At 44.6% G+C, this 16,570-nt stretch overlaps 1 protein-coding gene across 6 annotated transcripts in view; it reads right to left on the bottom strand.

The window, feature by feature from the left end:
• Nucleotides 1–4,866: 4,866 nt before the first annotated feature.
• LOC117561683 (adhesion G protein-coupled receptor L1-like) overlaps nt 4,867–16,570 on the bottom strand; it is a 29,157-nt gene continuing 17,453 nt past the window's right edge. For 3 of the 6 annotated variants that reach the window (XM_034239231.1, XM_034239232.1, XM_034239236.1), the window contains 17 exons: nt 16,216–16,319; nt 15,866–16,051; nt 15,719–15,757; nt 15,436–15,616; nt 15,221–15,343; nt 14,229–14,446; nt 13,962–14,135; nt 13,036–13,248; nt 12,527–12,747; nt 12,163–12,229; nt 11,935–12,023; nt 11,002–11,170; nt 10,761–10,910; nt 10,567–10,663; nt 8,851–8,961; nt 8,104–8,127; nt 4,867–7,794 (listed from right to left, as the gene is read on the bottom strand). In XM_034239231.1, the coding sequence (XP_034095122.1) occupies nt 5,819–7,794; nt 8,104–8,127; nt 8,851–8,961; nt 10,567–10,663; nt 10,761–10,910; nt 11,002–11,170; nt 11,935–12,023; nt 12,163–12,229; nt 12,527–12,747; nt 13,036–13,248; nt 13,962–14,135; nt 14,229–14,446; nt 15,221–15,343; nt 15,436–15,616; nt 15,719–15,757; nt 15,866–16,051; nt 16,216–16,319 (4,142 nt within the window). In that variant the 3' untranslated portion in view covers nt 4,867–5,818. The remainder of the gene's footprint in view (nt 7,795–8,103; nt 8,128–8,850; nt 8,962–10,566; nt 10,664–10,760; nt 10,911–11,001; nt 11,171–11,934; nt 12,024–12,162; nt 12,230–12,526; nt 12,748–13,035; nt 13,249–13,961; nt 14,136–14,228; nt 14,447–15,220; nt 15,344–15,435; nt 15,617–15,718; nt 15,758–15,865; nt 16,052–16,215; nt 16,320–16,570) is intronic. The other 3 variants (XM_034239230.1, XM_034239234.1, XM_034239235.1) reach the window with 3 other exon arrangements.

The raw sequence follows: 16,570 nt of genomic DNA, 5'->3' as shown, positions 1-16,570 counted from the left end.
CATTGTCTATGTTTAGTTTGTGACATAATCTTTATATATACAGTCTATGGACATAATACTGCACACAACATGTGTTCATAACACATTTTTAATGTTATTGTATAATCAATATATATAATCTGTATTTATATATTAATAACTACAATCTGAATCTGTAACAATACTTGATTTAATCAAATATTTAAAAATCATTGTACGTTTAAAATCTTCTAAATTGTAGGAACATGTTAATCTACAAAGTAACAGCAGATGCCAGGGGAGAATAAATGAGTCTTGTGGAATAGAAAAAGAATATAGCCAAAAATGTATGTAGGTTAATCAAGTAAAGTCAAGGGCGGAAAATGAGACAATGGGCCCCTGCAAGGATACCACCTTTTCTTCTACAAAGGAGCAAGAATCACAAAGTTCATACAGTTGTATAGCCTCCTTTTGAGTTTGTTTTGTGTCTTTCGCAGTTATTTAGTCTCTTATGGCGCATTTCCACTGCAGCGCGTAGCACGGTTTAAGCGTGCCGTGCTAACCCGGCCCGTTTTTTGTTGCGTTTCCACTAGGGGTAGTTCCGGCTAGCGGGTACTGTTTCCAGAGTTCCTGCAGGTTTCACCAACTCAAATGTAAGACTTTTTGAGACCTTTTTAACAGAGCAGCCAGAGATTTTCTCTAGGGGGTGCTGTGGGGTAGCTTGACGTTTCATAGAGGGTGCTCAAACATTAAGGGTTTCCCATTAATGCACCAGCGCTACAGTTGAATGTTCTACTGCAACACTCCCCACACACACACACAGTGTGCCCGCGACTGTTACAATGAAGGCTCGATAATCAGCTCACGGCATATAGGCAGGGGTAAAGTACTATTTTTACAAGTGGGGGGTGGACCTCACCTCCTCTAGGGGGGTCCTCACCTCCTCTAGTGGGGTCCGGGGGTTAAAAGCATCAACCTGGTGCACTTTGAGAGCAACATTAAGAGATCTATGGATACATCTCTCAACATCCATATAACACAGAACTGTAAACAGATTTTCTATTTCTTTATAGATATTTTTAAAATCACTCCCCTTTTAAAACAAACCGTTTGAGACCCACTGAGATAACTAGACTAAAGTTAACTATCTAAACACTGAGAGCCCTTTACTTCACCTGAGCTGAGGTTATTTGAGACTCTCCGTCTGACAGGAGAGAGTTCTCCCTCCACCTTGTTGTTGAAAAAGCTCCTTATATCCGTTAACTTGGCTAGCTAGCACCAGATGCTAACCACAACGATCTCCGGTAGATACCCACCGGTGCGCGAGGCGAGCTCTCTCGCTCGCGCACACAAAATGGCTCGTGCCACACACACAGAGCAGAGCTTGAATGAAACACAGAGACCAGAGAAGCTACTTGTAGGCTACTCACGACGCTAGGCTATTATGTGCAGAATCCCTCTCGCTTTCAGGTGGTTTTGATTGAGTGTCCACATGTGGACGTTTAAGGACAAAAAAACGATCCATCTTTCACTTTGCTGTTAGCAAATAATTTGGTGCTCTAGCTAACAGGAAGTCACTCAAGTGTCAAAGTAATTTAGCCTATGGGTAGGTCAACAATCGAATGGGTGCTGGCCATTGGCCTAATCATATCACCTGTGTTGGCTTTATGTTTTTGGTAAAAAATGTGTTTGTTTCACATTTGCATTGATGTAATCAATAATGTTTCTAATTTAATAAAAATAATAATAATTTTCGAAAAAAAACAAACATATTTCTTGGGGGTGCTTTGGCAATCCTGGAGGGTGCTTCAGCACCCCCTAGCTCCCCCCTAGCGCCGCCCCTGCTTTTTAAGACAACTTTGAATAGAATTTAAGACCTATTTCATGGCAAGAAAGTAAGGAAAATTGCTATGAAAGAAGAAATACGTCTCATAATTATTTACAAAGTAAATGTATTCATGTTCAACATAAGAACGATGACTGAACATAACAGCATAGGCTACACAGAACTGTGTGTGCGTGTGCGTGTCTGTGTGTGTCTGAGATTGAGTGACAAGAGCTATATTCAGAGCTCTGCTGCCTTGGCTACAATCTTTCATCGTTGCTGTGATTGGTGTTTAGCTACGGTATTTAGCGTCCACAGCACCTACCGGTCCCCCGATGTTGTTGCGGGAATTAACGCTACATTAGCAAAACAAACGCAATTTTTTTGCTGCAAAAGGTGCAGCGGGCTTCAGACACGTTCTCCTCAACTGGTTTCAACCAAGCACTAAATTAGATGTTTTCCAACCAAATATGGTTGAACTTACACTTCGCCATATTTATTTGTAAGTAGATTCGAAGATACCAAGGTTACTGACTGCCGCTAGCTGAAGCTTGGTTGCTAGGTTACTAGCTGGGTGTTCTTCGATAAGGGGCCGGGGGAAACAAAGTTAGAGATTACTGGTTCCATGTTGGTACAAATTGTTGGGGGGGAACTGAAAGGCTATTACCATACTGATTACTTTGCCGCCCGGACATTTCCCCCAAAACACATTTAGACACGATCGCTACACAGAAGTACCTTTAAAATCCGATCATTTTTAAAACCTTCTAAATCATATTTAATTTAATTTTTTGGGACTTTTTAAGGCCTTAAATTCTGATTATCAAATGTAAGACTTTTTAAGACCCCGCGGGAACCCTGTGTTTCACAGTTTTCTGGCCCTCCAAAATACAGGTTCTTTCTGGGCCAACCACCGGGCTGAATATGCTAAACTAGTGAGAGAATCGCTGGCAAGGGGGCTACAACTACAACAAAATGAACATATTTTACCGTGATTTAATTGTAATACACGTTTCAAAATGATGCCGAAGTAACAACATACTGATACCGGTTAGTAAAAACCATGAATTAATGCTTTGACAAGTCTGCAGACAGACGGCAGGCGAAAAACCTTTTAAAATGCGTGTTTTCTGAATGGAGATCGGCTAAGCTAACGCAGTGTATGCTCCGACCGTCCACACTCACAACAACGGCCTATACAGACAGAAATAAACCAGCGACTGTATTCACCATGACACACAGTCTGTGGTTTGTACTTGTTTAACTTTTGTCTAGTTTCTGAACAGATATGAGGAGCTGTGAGCTCTGAGTGTTAACAGCTAACGGCTGATGTTGGTTTTCTGTGGTCCGCCTACACTGCGTTACTATAGTTTCTGCCCCAGCTACTAAACTGTAATGGAAACGCAGCATAAAGTGAGCCTGGCCTACCAAGGCCTAACTATACCGTACTAAGCCGTGCGAGGCCCTGCAGTGGAAATGCGCCATTAGTAGTCATTTTGTCACTTTGTGTCTCTTTGCAGCTATTTGGTATCTTTGTGTGATACTTGTCTTTGTAGTCGTTTCAAGGTTTCTTTCAGGTAAATTGAAAGGGGCCTTAATATGCTTTTGGGGGTTTTCCTGAAAGAGTGTCGTATACGTAGGTTGTCGGAGCCATAATGCATGTGTCTTTGTTTGTATTTTATCTGCACGTTTAATGCAGTTCCAACTTTCTACACAAGAGTATTCACTTGTGTGTGTGTATAAATGTAATCACTGGGTGATCAGGTGCAGGTGTTTTGGGACGGAAGCAAACCGTGTCGGCAGAAGCCGTGTCAATATGAGCTGTGTGTGTTAAACCTGTTTGTATTCAGCGTGACTGGCGTGCATATATTGGTATCTGAATGGTAACAGAAAGGCTATATGGAAAACAAAATAAAAGGATCGATAGATTGAAAGATATACACTCGTATGGACATTGTTTTATCATCTGGAACACGCGTCCGAACTGATTCGTGTTCACCAACACAATTTCGCCATTTTTTTCGTGTCACACAGAACGATTTTAAAAGCAATGTAAATAATAACAAATTAGAAGGAAAAACAGATTTAAAAAAAATACAGATTTCAGTATTCTGACACAGAACGATTTTAGAAGCAATGTATTTCTATTGGTAGTATGTTTCGTGCCTGCACCAAATAATAACAAATTAGAAGGAAAAAAAGATGACAAAAAATACAGATTTCAGTATGCTGAGGCTCTTTGCCCCATTTATTTTCCTAGCAGACGGCAAAACAACTCAGACATTATACAATTTAAAATAAAAGGGATAGGGTTAGGCTTAGGGTAAGATATTGAGTAAGAAAATGTTTTTATGAACCGCAGCTTCTGGTATTCCAAGATCCGACCGGACAAAAAGACGTGGTGCAGGCACGAAACATACTACCAATAGAAATACATTGCTTTTAAAATCGTTCTGTGTGACACGAAAAAAAATCATGTTGGTGAACACGAATCAATGGATTAAATTAATTTTGTGACTATAACACGAAATGCCGTGAGACTGGGTTGAAGGGACGGGACATCTCTGATAGGTTGGCCAATCACAACAGAGCTGGTCAGCTAACCAATCAGAGCAGACTGGGCTCTGGTTACAGACAGAGGGTAAAAAGAGGAACTGCAACACAGGCAGTATTAGAAAAATAAAGAGCTTTTTGAACATTAAAACATGTAAACATGTCACAGTAGAGGCACATAATCCAATTAGCAACGTGAAAATGATTATATTAGGGCCCCTTTAAATATCTTCCTAGTTGGTACAGTTATTATATCAAGTCCAGGGGGGGCCCATGACCTTTGAGCCCCTGTTCCTGTTCCCTATAGGCCTGTTCAGTAATCCATCCATTAGTAAAGTAAAAGTACTTTATGTACAGAAAAGTGTCTTAGTAAACATACTTAATTACATTCAACTGTAAAAGTATTCTTTATCTTTTTATTTATCTGATTCTCTTTATTAAATGCATCAACAGTCTCTCACCCCCCACCCTTTTCCACTGTGAATATCTTCTTGTGAAACCCCCCTTTCTCTGTACAATCACACAAAGAGAAAGACAGTTACATTTATTTCACATGTTTACTTGAACTTCAATAGCAATACAAGACAGTCAGAACACTTGAGGTCGATATGTACAGGGGTCTCAGGGGCGCAGAAAAGTTTTGAGGTTTCATATGATCTCTGGCTCTGGATTCAAGAGTCCTGTTGCTATGACAAACTCCATGGCAACGAGTCCCATCACCGACAGTTTGTGGCAGGTTGGGGGAGGGGCGGCGGAGGTTTTGGTCTTGATGTGAAATGGGATTGGTCAAGAGTTCAAAATCAGTGGGAGGGGATTTGTGTAAGAGTCCCCCCAGTTGATATTGATAAAATGCTTCACTGTGATACATTAATTATACAATAATGATGTATATACACACACTCACACACACTCTTCCTTACACACACGCATGCTCTTCAAGCTACGCACACGCACTCTTTTGCGCACACACGCTCACACACACACTTCAGCGCTTTCCTCCTACTGTATGCAGCCTTGTAAAGCCACTATAAAGTCATGCACATGTTCTTTGAAAGTATTTTTTGGCAACACTTGAGTGCTTCTTTGACACACTGTTTGCTTGCTACAGGAAAGGGCGACACGCAGCCGACGAACCAATAGAAACTTAGACGATGGGCCGATAAAGATAACCACCGATGAGACGGGAAAACACAGCAGGGCTTCGGGGTAGAGAGGATGAGGAGAGGAAGTCGAGGAGGTTTAAATGGATCACAGTCATAGAAAAGTAACAAAACATGAAAAGGTGGCAGTCTCGTGGTGATCGGGAGATAGAAGCAGGGAGGAGCCATCGCTGTCGTCATCGTTACCTTCAGCATTTATCCTTGTTGTCCTCTTCATCATCACAATCATCGTCATTTCCATCAGTTTGATCATCATTATTTGGTATTATCCCTGTCTTCCGCGTCATCCCTGGTTTCTATGCCCCGATCACCACCGCCCTAGTCACAGACTCGTCACCCGCTGCATCTGTCCGTCTTCTCCCTCCGATGCGGGCTCTCCTGTGTACGCTGCTTCTCCATTGGATGCCATTGGCGGCGGCTGGTAGAAGGTCTGCAGGTGATTGGGTCGCGGGCCCAGCGGGGGCCGCCCCAGGCTGTAGGGCAGCTCCAGGGCGGGCCGCTGGGTCTGGCCAGTGGGACTGACGTCTTCAGGACCTTCAGGGCTGCTGTCAGGGTACGAGAGCGTGGGAGGGGAGGTGCGGGTGTAGAATCGAGGAGGGGAGCTGCTCCGGCTGTACACCTGCGGGGAGTGGCGGGAGTAGATATTGTTTGGAGGCGAGTTATTGTCTCGAGGAACGAAGATATTTGTAGGGGGAGAGCTTCGGGGGAAGATGCTGATTGGAGGCGAGCAGCGGTCTCCGGGGTAGAGCGAGGGATTTGAATCGTGGGCGTAGATGGGTGAGGAGTCAGGGTCAAGGTCAAGGTCAGGAGTCAAGGGCAGAGAGAAGCTGTCGGAATCCTCTCGTTCGCCATGGTACCGGAGAGACCCTCTGTCTTTCCCTCTCTTCATGCCGTCGAGGCCGCCATCTTTGTTATCGAACAGGAAAGACTCCTCCCTGTCTACGTCGATCCCTCCTCTCCACACGTCCAGCACTCGCTCCTTCTGCTTGTCATTCTCTCGCTCCATCCCCGCTCTCCAACCGTCTCTGTCCTTCAAAAACAAGGATTCATCTTTGTCTCTGTCCATCCCAGCCCTCCATCCTTCCAGCGTAAAATCTTTCTTCTGAGTTATAAAAGTCTCTTCCTGGTCCGTCTCTGCTCCTCCCCGCCACACCTCCATCCTCCCCCCTCTCTTCTCCAGCATATCCTCCCTTGCCTTCTCCATCCCAGCACGCCATTCGTCCATCTCTCCATCCCGCGTTTGAGAGGTGAAAGACTCGTCCCTCCCTCTTTCGGTTGCTCCCCTCCAGTCGTCCATCATCTCGTCTCTTTTTAAGAGAAATGTCTCATCCTTCTCCCTCTCCTGGCAGTTTCTCCAGGTCTCCACGTTGGCCTCCCTCTGCTTCATCAGCAGCGGTTCCTCCAGAGCCTTGTACAGGGGCTCAGACTCCTGCGGGGGAGGGGGAGGAGGAGGCGGGAGGGGCCTGTCCCGGTAACGCTCCCTGTCTCTCTCCCTGTCCCTGTCTCTGTCTGTCCCTCCGTTCGGCTCTATTGTGCCGCGGTGGCGGGACAGAGTACCAGGGGTGCGGCTGAGGGTGGAGTACGGCCGTGCCTGGACATCGGGGGGGCGCGCCTGCTGCCTGTCCTGGAGCCCGCGGCGACTCAGAGTTCCCTGCAGCGACCGCTCCCCATCTTTAAGCAGCTCGCGGGACTCATGGTCTCCAGGAACTCGTGACTGTGACCAGCCATCTTGTAGGCGCGGCGCTGTGGCGTGATCTTGTCCACGGTTTGAGGAATGTGTCTCAGCGTCCTCCGTGTGGTGCCGCGTGTGCGCCCAGCCCTCTGGTCCGTTGTGTCGTGTGTTTGTCTGCATGGTGGAAGCCCACCCGTCCTGGGGGGGCTGTGGGTGTCGAGTCAAAGTAGCGGTGTGCGTGAGAGGCCTGTCGTGGAGGTGAGGCCTCGCCAGGCTGCCGTAGCGCTCAGGAGGGACGGGCATGGCGGTGGAGGGCCTCAGGTTGCTCTGCACCAGCTCTGAGATGATCATCTTTTCCAGCGCCGCCGCATCAGACAGGTTATGACGCATCCCTGCACCACTGCCCAGATCTGCAGCCCCGTGGGGGGTGAGGAGGGCGGGGGAGATGTCGTCACCTCCCATCCCAACTCCTCCCTCGCGCAGGAGGTCGGTGCTGCCCACCACTCCGGCTCGGGACCCGGGCGTGGTTCCCAGCCCGTGCAGGGTGAAGCTGTTGGGGGTGTAGCCTCCATTCAGACACACACTGTCCAACCCACAGGACTCCTGGCTCTGGGACCCACCACCCTCTGTTGGAGGAAACAGGGAGAGAACATTTGAAACAGGGATACCAACAAAGATTAACATTTGTTGAGTGAACATATGAATGAATGAGCAGAGTTTAGGGTTCCTACTGAGGGTGTGGATTCACCAGAAATATTTGGATATCAACAATATTGTGATGAAATGTTTGGTTATGAGGCCAAATAGGATAGATTTATGTCATGTCTTCATGGTGTATGAATAGTTATTGTGGGCAAAAGTGGCAGAGCTCTATGAAGTGAACAAGGAAGTGGCGCTTAATGATTTGAGTGAGCACAACAAAGAAGAGCTCGTACTCAGTTTGTTTCTGAAGGTTCCTACTGCTCCACATAAAGACAGAGAGACAAAGAGGGAAAGTGTCAAAAAAAACATTTAAAAGACAAACATTTAAAAGTAAAAAAAACAGAACAGACGGGTAAAACAAAGAGAATTCAGTTTTCATTTCCAACCATACAGATTGTACAGAAACAGCACAAAAGAAAAACAAACTGTGCTGGGCAAAACACGCCACTCAGGGAAATTCTGGCAGGAGAGCCCAAGTGATGGGCCAAAATGGACTCATTACAGATAAATGGGTATTGGCACGTAATGTATGCTGTCAGTGACAAGTAACAAGAAATGACGTTAAGAAATGTATGAGCTAATTTGGAAAACTGCCACTATCGGATTTGCTTATTAGATAGCACACTTACATTTAAGTGCACTGTCCATACACAAATCATGAATTAATAATTTACGTTTATGCTATGTCAAATCTTAAATTTGGTAATGTTTTGTCGTGGGATTTTTCAACCACAAAGAGGATCAATGGAAAATGTATGTAAGATTTGAATGGAGAGTTGAAACTTCCCTTAAAGGCGATGTTGTACACCTTTTAAGTGAGAAACTGTAACCCTTTTTCACTGTGGCTTAAGAGATTTGCAAAGCACTGTTACTGCGCAAAAGTGACGGACAGTAAAAGATACCAACATAAAGAGAGACAGTGAGTAAACTGTTCGGAAGTGAATAGACTCTAAATCGCAGAGCGTTGTGATGAAGCGTACCTGTGGAGGTGAACGGTTGGTTGTAACCCTGGGCGAGCATCGTGTCGTAAGGAGAGGCTCCAGCGTGAGTCTGCAACACTGGATTTGTGAGGAAGTGGTTCCCCAGAGCAGCTGAGGAGAGGGAGAAAATAAATATAATATTCTTAAGCAGCAAAGGAGTATGTAAGCTCGAGAGCCAAGTGAGAGAAAAAAAATTGTCCAAGTATCTAAATCTAAAAGTTTTCTCTCCTATATTTAAGATTTAAAGAGGTCCTATTATGCTGTTTTGGGTTTTCCCTTTCCCGTAGAGCAGGGGTGGGGAACCTTTTTCTTCTCAAGGGCCATTTCAATTTTTACAACATCCTCCGAGGGCCGTACAAATTATTGAACTCAACGTCTGCTTAAAAAACTAAAATCACAGCCCATTTATTTTATGCTGTGCAAAGAAAAAGCAACCTCTTAATCCAGATATTTGACCATGACCCGCGCATGCATGCACCGTGGCATGACCACCAAAACAGAAGTACAGTATATGGACACAAGATGTTCGCAAATGTATTTAGTTTCATATCCATGTGGACATGATTTAAGTGGGGGGGGGGATCTAACCTCATCTAGGGGGGTTTGGGGGCATGCACCACCAGGAAGATTTTTTTTAAATGTTGAAGTTAAAAGCATCAATCTGGTGCACTTTGAGAGCAACATTAAGAGATCTATGGATACATCTCTCAACACCCATATGAAACAGAACTGTAAGCAGATTTTTTTCTTTATGGATATTTTACAAATCACTCCCCTTTTAAACTGTATTCTTGTTTATTAATAATAACCTTTTTACTGTCATATTAGTATTTTATTCCTGTTTAATTTATTCTCTTATTTGTTTAGAACTATAATGATCATATAAAGATGTGCCTTTACCTCACTGGTTGGAGAAAAAGCTTCTTATATTCGTTAGCATAGCTAGCTAACCAGATGCTAATAACAACAAAGTTATTGACTGTATGATCAGTATGACAGATCGCCACTGGGCTTTCAACTAAGACACAGCCACGCAAAAACTGCGGCATGTGTACAGCTCCTTATGGGTATTGCAATTTGTGAAGTCCCGGCCCGGAGCCGTGTTCTGGTGCTCTCCGTTAGAACTACACCCGTGTCAGACGAGAGATATACCACGTGATGACACGTTAGGCTCGTGTTGTGTTCAAGGACCCTGACCTTGGCCAGGAAAAACAGGCACTCGCTTGTTTAATTATTTTGCGGTCTAGATCATTTGAATTTTTTTCTTTTTGCTTGTGTTTTTAAATTACCTCGAGGGCCGTACCAAATGGTCTCGCGGGCCGTATACAGCCCGAGGGCCGGAGGTTCCCCACCCCTGCCGTAGAGTGTTATATAGATATGAATTTAAATGGTCTGCAAAGGCTAAAATCTCAACCAATCAGACCTGGCTCTGGTTTCAGACAGAGGGTGAAAAGAGTTGCTGCATAACAGGCAGTATGAGAAAAATAAGAGAAAGAGCTTTTTGAACATTAAAGCAGTTAAAAATATCACAGTAGAGGCTCATGACACAAATATGAAACCTGAACATAGCATAATAGGGCTGCTTTAAAACAGTTTTGAGTTTTTCGAGAAAAATGTTTTATACCAGACTCAAAACGGATCATTAGATTTCTTTTTTTCACACTTGCTTCTCAGGGCTTTTGTACAAAAGGCAATGCTGTTATCTAAAATCTTTACCTCGGTTTAGAGTAGGTGTGTTGTTAATGTCTGCAGCGATGAAAGAAGATTCAGTCTGTCTGCGAACAGTGTCGTTCCACATCCTCCTGATGCGACTCTGGAACAGAAATAATCCAGACAAGGTCAAACTCAGAAGCTGCCAGAAAGAGAGACAAAGACTTAGAGACTCAGAGATCCAGGGTGTTGTAATGTACCTGTCTGTTAGCGGTAGCTCTCCGGCTCTGGCTGCTGGTGTAGCGGCTGTTGGAGCGCAGGGCGGCTCCTTTAACTGAGTCTGGAGAGCTGGAGGTGGATGTGGCGCAGCACTGTGAGAGGCGCAGGCACCGGCCGTAGTCCTTCTGACCCTACACGCAATATTCAAACATGTTAACAGCTGTTTAGTCACAAATGATGATGATACATGAAACATAATGTTACATAATGACAGATACTGACCTTCCTGGCAAGGGTGCAGTGCAGTATGGAGATGAGGAGGCCCTGGGCCGTGTTGAGGGAGGAGAAGAGGTAAGCCAGCAGCAGAGACGGAGCACACAGGAACATTAGGCCTGAGGACCAGGTGACGCTCTGCAGGAAGAGCAGCGTCAGGGAGCCCACCGCCCACGCCCTGGAAATCACATTTTATTTTCATTCCAACAAGTGATTTCAACAAGGGTTCACTCACCCAAATCTGCTAGAATGCCTTTCTAATTGGATTTCGCAGGTCTTGAGCTTTAAATGGCACGAAAAAGGTTTGAGTGCGCTCCGACTTGACAGAGCAGGTAAAACAAGGACAAACAGAGAGCTGGTGCGCGTGTTGCTAATGTCAATGTCGACCCAAGGTCAAGAAGAGCCTGCACACATCTATCAGAATGCCACCATCCTCAAGCACCCCTGAGTGTACATTTGAAAAATTACTAACTAAAAGCACTTTTGTTTGCTTTTTACTAACACTTTATTGAATGCTGCTATTTCCCCTTTATGTTTCATTTATACAATGGAGGTAAGATTTGACCTTCACTTTCTAAAAATGCAAACAATTCATGCTGCTGTCATGACTGCTATATACTGTATATGTTCTTGTCCTGTGAATACTTGACTTTTTAACTATTTAACATGTTGCAACTTGCTTTTTTTGTTGTTGACTGCATCTAGCTCAAAAAATATAGATTTTTATATTCATTTCAAAACTCATGAACTCAAAAGAATATATAATAAGACAAAATAACATGCCACTGGAAGGTAAGGTAACATAAGTCAAACATTTTTCATAATAAACCTGTTTCAGTTTATACATTTACCTCAAGACTGTGATTATAGCCAAAGCTGCTGAAACACAATCAGCCCTGAACATCACCAGCGCAACACATTAGTATGACACACTGTACTTACCTCAGGTTGTCATGGCGACTGGAGTCTGGCTTCAGAGCAGCAGTGCTGTGCATCTTAAGTAAAGTCATCACCAGGACAACCAGGTTCAACTGAGGCCGAAAAAGACAAAAACAGCAAACACGGTTTGACATTATGTCAATTAAAAATGAATGAACATGATGTCATAACACAGAGATGATTAAAAATGTAGCAAAAGGCTGGTTTCTGTAAGAGAGCATGAACTCTCACCGTGATGATGACACCCACAGGGCCCAGGAAACTCCAGATGAAGTAATTGTCTGTTCGCAGCCAGCATCTACACACAAACACACATAGGGTTAAATAAGAACCTGCAAGCGAACAACTCCAATATAGGAGCTGAAACAATACTATACACATGTAGAAAAGTAATTATTTCCATCCAAAATATGCACACACACACACACACACACACACACACACACACACACACACACACACACACACACACACACACACACACACACACACACACACACACACACACACACACCACACACACACAACACACACACACACACACACACACACCACACACACACACACACACACACACACCCACTAGTGAACATACGCAGTGTTTGAGCCGTAGCCTCTGAAGTCTATCGCTGCAGACACAGCCACCACCAGCCCAGGAATCGAGTATCCACAGAGGTAGAAATACTTCCTCCGTGAGTTTCGTCCTTCGAAGACCTCACGCTGCAGCAGGTACAGCTCCAGCCCCTCCAGACACAACCAGCAGAACACTGAGAGCAGCGAGAAGTGCAGCAGGCCAGCTATGATGGAGCACACAACCTGCAAAATGACACAGAGGAGAGGGAATATTTAACTAAATGACTCTCCCTATTGGTGAAAAGGGTAAACTTTTTAAATATTGATATCACAATGAAAACGTTCAGGTTAAGCCAGGTTAAACATTATTTTTGTACCATTATTTTTTATTTTGTTGACGAACAGCACTGCTATATATAGAGGGAATGTTTTATATCTGAATGTGTACTGTGGATGTTTCCTCTCCACTTGTTTAAAATAAGACCAGTTCAATACATTCCTAAAATACATGGGTGACCTCCAAGCGCTCACCGTGTATTGCGTCTTGTTGGCACCAACGAGGAAGAGCAGCTCAGTGAAGAGCAGGTTGGCCCACAGGTTGCAGTGGATGGTGCTGTGGTCCGTGTGCCAGGGCGCCCCCTGGCAGCACAGGGTGGTGAGACAGGTGGCCAAACACACCAGCGCCACAGAGATGCCGACCCAGGAGACCACGTAGACGAGAAGCTCCTCCACACCCACCCCGAACTGAGAGACAGAAGCAGAGACATTATTCATCTGATCATAAACAGCATGTAGGAAGATGTGCAGATGCATTTTAGATGAATTACCCCACTGGTTGCATGTTGCTGAATGTTACATAACATCTATTCAAATGAATAAATTCACACCCAACCAAGAGAACATCTTGCATACTGTAGGAACACTAAATTCAATTTCATGGCAGGACAAAACAGCCCGCAGCATGTATCACTCTTTCGCTATTGTGCTTTTACAGCTACCACCCACAATTATAACCCCTTCTCTGTTTAATTTTTAAACAAGAATTTGGGAAGAACGGTGGAGGGGAGTCCAAATGTGCAACAGCAAATGGGTGCATGAAGGTGGAGTCAGGAAGCCTTTGTTGTCGAGGATGGAGCGGATTTATGAAGTTACAAAATAAGTGTGGTGGCATGAATAATGTGTAACATAGGACAATCATACATGTGCACTAATGCTAAATGTACAGGGGGAATATCTAGTGCATGGCTGTGTTCAGTGCTAAATGTATTCGTCGAATCAAACATACGGAAGTCTCAAAGGAGCATCAGGTGAGTAAAATAGCTACTTTTCGCAACACAGTAATTATACCGTTTAAGTTAATGCAATTAAAAAATAAACACACTGTAACCCTAAATATGCTTTCATTCTGCCGTAAAGGTGAACTAAACGCTGTTATGTGTTGTTTTTGTGTTACTTACAGCCGGTTGCTGATATGTCATGAGGACGGCGTAGCTGGACAGGTGGTTGCAGGCGCAGGTAGTGTGTGTGTTGTTGGTGTGTAAGAGTCGGCAGCCCTGTGTAGACCACCTGCCACTCCCAGAGACCCCTGTCCCGTTCCAGAAAGAGCAGTTAGGGCCAAAGTGGTTCTCCATCTGTGGAAACAAACACCAAACACAATGGACACTAAGCGACCAGATTCTTCAGAAAAGGTCAGGCTCATTCCTTAAACTGGTTTCCAGGCAGACCTGCAGGTGCCTGAGAGTGAAGATCACGGGCTCAGAGAGGTACACTCTGTTGGACCCTCGGTGCACTGAGGCAGAGATCACATGGGAGTTGACCACCAGGCTCCTGCGCATGGCGTCCGACCCCTGACCCAACCCCAGCCCCAGCCGCAGAGTGGAATTCTGGGTGGTGAGGAAGGAGCCCAGGTTCTTATAGAGAGAGAGGACCAGCTTCACCTGGCCTGGAGAGGAGAAGGGGACAAAGTGAAGAGCACAGAGACACTTAGACTTTATTTTCGTTTATTATATAGTGTTTAGATTTGTCAAAGGTGGAGCTAACCTAGTATTGCTTCTACTGCCTGTTACTGGTCCCACTAATATCACACTTGCCAATGTACCCTGTATTCTGGTGATTTCTTAAAAATAACACTGCAGTAGTATTTTTAATAATTCATACTTTTAGCTTTAACGTGCATAAATCTTTGGCATAAACTAATGTTTATAGATTTACATTTAATCAGTCATGCAGTTCATTCAATGTGTACTATTGCCCGTGTCTGTGCATGCCACATGATGGAGATTCACTTCACTGCAACCCACAAGCTAGAAGGAAAAACTGACTAAGCATATTTTTACAAAACGTAAGCCACATCCCTTCAAATGTTTCAGAACAAAACTGAAACTCTAGTTCCCAGGATGTCTGAATTTTGCTGAAGTATTTTCTGGTTTTAGTTGCATACTCTCCATTTCTCTCTAAATCTGTCATCACTGAGGATGCTTAGGGTTAAGGGCATGAATCCAGGTGGAGACACTCACTGTAATATAGTTGTGAAAATGTGTGATAAATATGGAGGAATGTGGGAGAATTCTAATCCAGAGAGGACACTGGGAAAGGAACATTTAAAAACTAGAATCTCCCAAGAAAATAATGAGGAACAGATTAAATCAAAAATAAACAAAAGTGTTTAATATGGTTTACAAACCCAAATGTTGATTCATTTCGGTGTGTCACATACCATTGTTGCTGTACTGCTGCAGAGCCTGAGCCGATATCTGCAAGATGCTGTCGCTGTCGTAGGAGTGAGGGAACGTCAGGTCCTGTATGTCTGCCTCTGTGTTTAGCACATACACCTCCAAATCTGTGAACACACCGGAAGAGACACACGCAAAAGCTCAGTCAAAGTGGTAACACCAAAACGATGTGTAGAGCACAAGGAAGAAGGAAACGTACCAACATTCGGTGCCCTGTCACTGAAGCGGCCTTCGTAGAGGTTGTTAGCCAATAGAAACGCTCCTTTTTCTACTGCGTCTAACAACAGGGATGCTGAGCGCGACTGGTCAACGCCGCTCATGTCCGCCCAGGACACGAGAGCCTCGGGACCCAAAAGGTTATTGACCGTCTGAACCACCGCCTGACAGAGAGAAAAACCGAGTGTTTTATTCTTTCTACTTATTCCATCTATTTATCCATCAGTCTGTCCATCTGTCCATCTGTCCATCTATCTGTCTCTCACCTGAACATATGCTCTGCATGTGCGCTCCCTTTTCTGCAGCTACAGAGAAGAAAAACATCTATTGTTAGAATCATAATCACTGACATTTCCGCTCTGATTTCCAGGAAAGGTCAAGTACATTTCAGCACCAACAGCAGCTCGAATCACCTTGTTGTAATTGCGTGCCGCTGACTCTTTATTGGCCGGTCTCAGGGCCTGCAGCTGGGAGTCCAGGATGTCCAATAGCTGCTCAGTAAGCTTGACGGACATGCTGACGTCACCGGCGTAGATCCGCCCCCGGGTCAGGTTGACCAACTCTCCGGCGATGTTGGCAGCGTTCTCTCCGCTCTTTATCTGCAGAGAGATCGGGGGGGGGGGGGGTTGTAATGTCAAATATTTTTGACATTTGCTTGCTGACTGGCCTTAGGGCATTTACTAAGCGTGTGTGTGTGTGTGTGTGTGTGTGTGTGTGTGTGTGTGTGTGTGTGTGTGTGTGTATTTGTTTGTGTATGACTAACCTTCTGTGCGATTTGGCTGACCCAGGGAGAGGTGCAGTTGGAAAGGTCAGGCCCTCTGGAGTTCCATCCCACTGGAGACTGAACGCACTGATAGGAAGCAATACCTGCGGAGACAGACAGGGCAAGGCAGAGTTTCAGAGAGAGAGAGGACAGATCATGTGGTACACCACCTGAGGTGTACCATATGTTTTTTTAGATTGTTGTTGTTAATATTTAAAAAAAGTTTGAAATGATATATGAACTGTGAACTGGGAAAAATAAACATGGACCCAGTATAATGCCCATTACTGGAAAACTATGACATTATATACATCCAGCAAGAATGCGAGTCATGTTTGAGTCAACCTGATTTATC

This window comes from Gymnodraco acuticeps, unplaced genomic scaffold (genome assembly GCF_902827175.1).
Source record: "Gymnodraco acuticeps unplaced genomic scaffold, fGymAcu1.1, whole genome shotgun sequence".
Lineage (NCBI taxonomy): Eukaryota > Metazoa > Chordata > Actinopteri > Perciformes > Bathydraconidae > Gymnodraco > Gymnodraco acuticeps.
The sequence above is the reverse complement of the archived record's forward strand: the minus strand, read 5'-3'. Positions and strand labels throughout refer to the sequence as shown.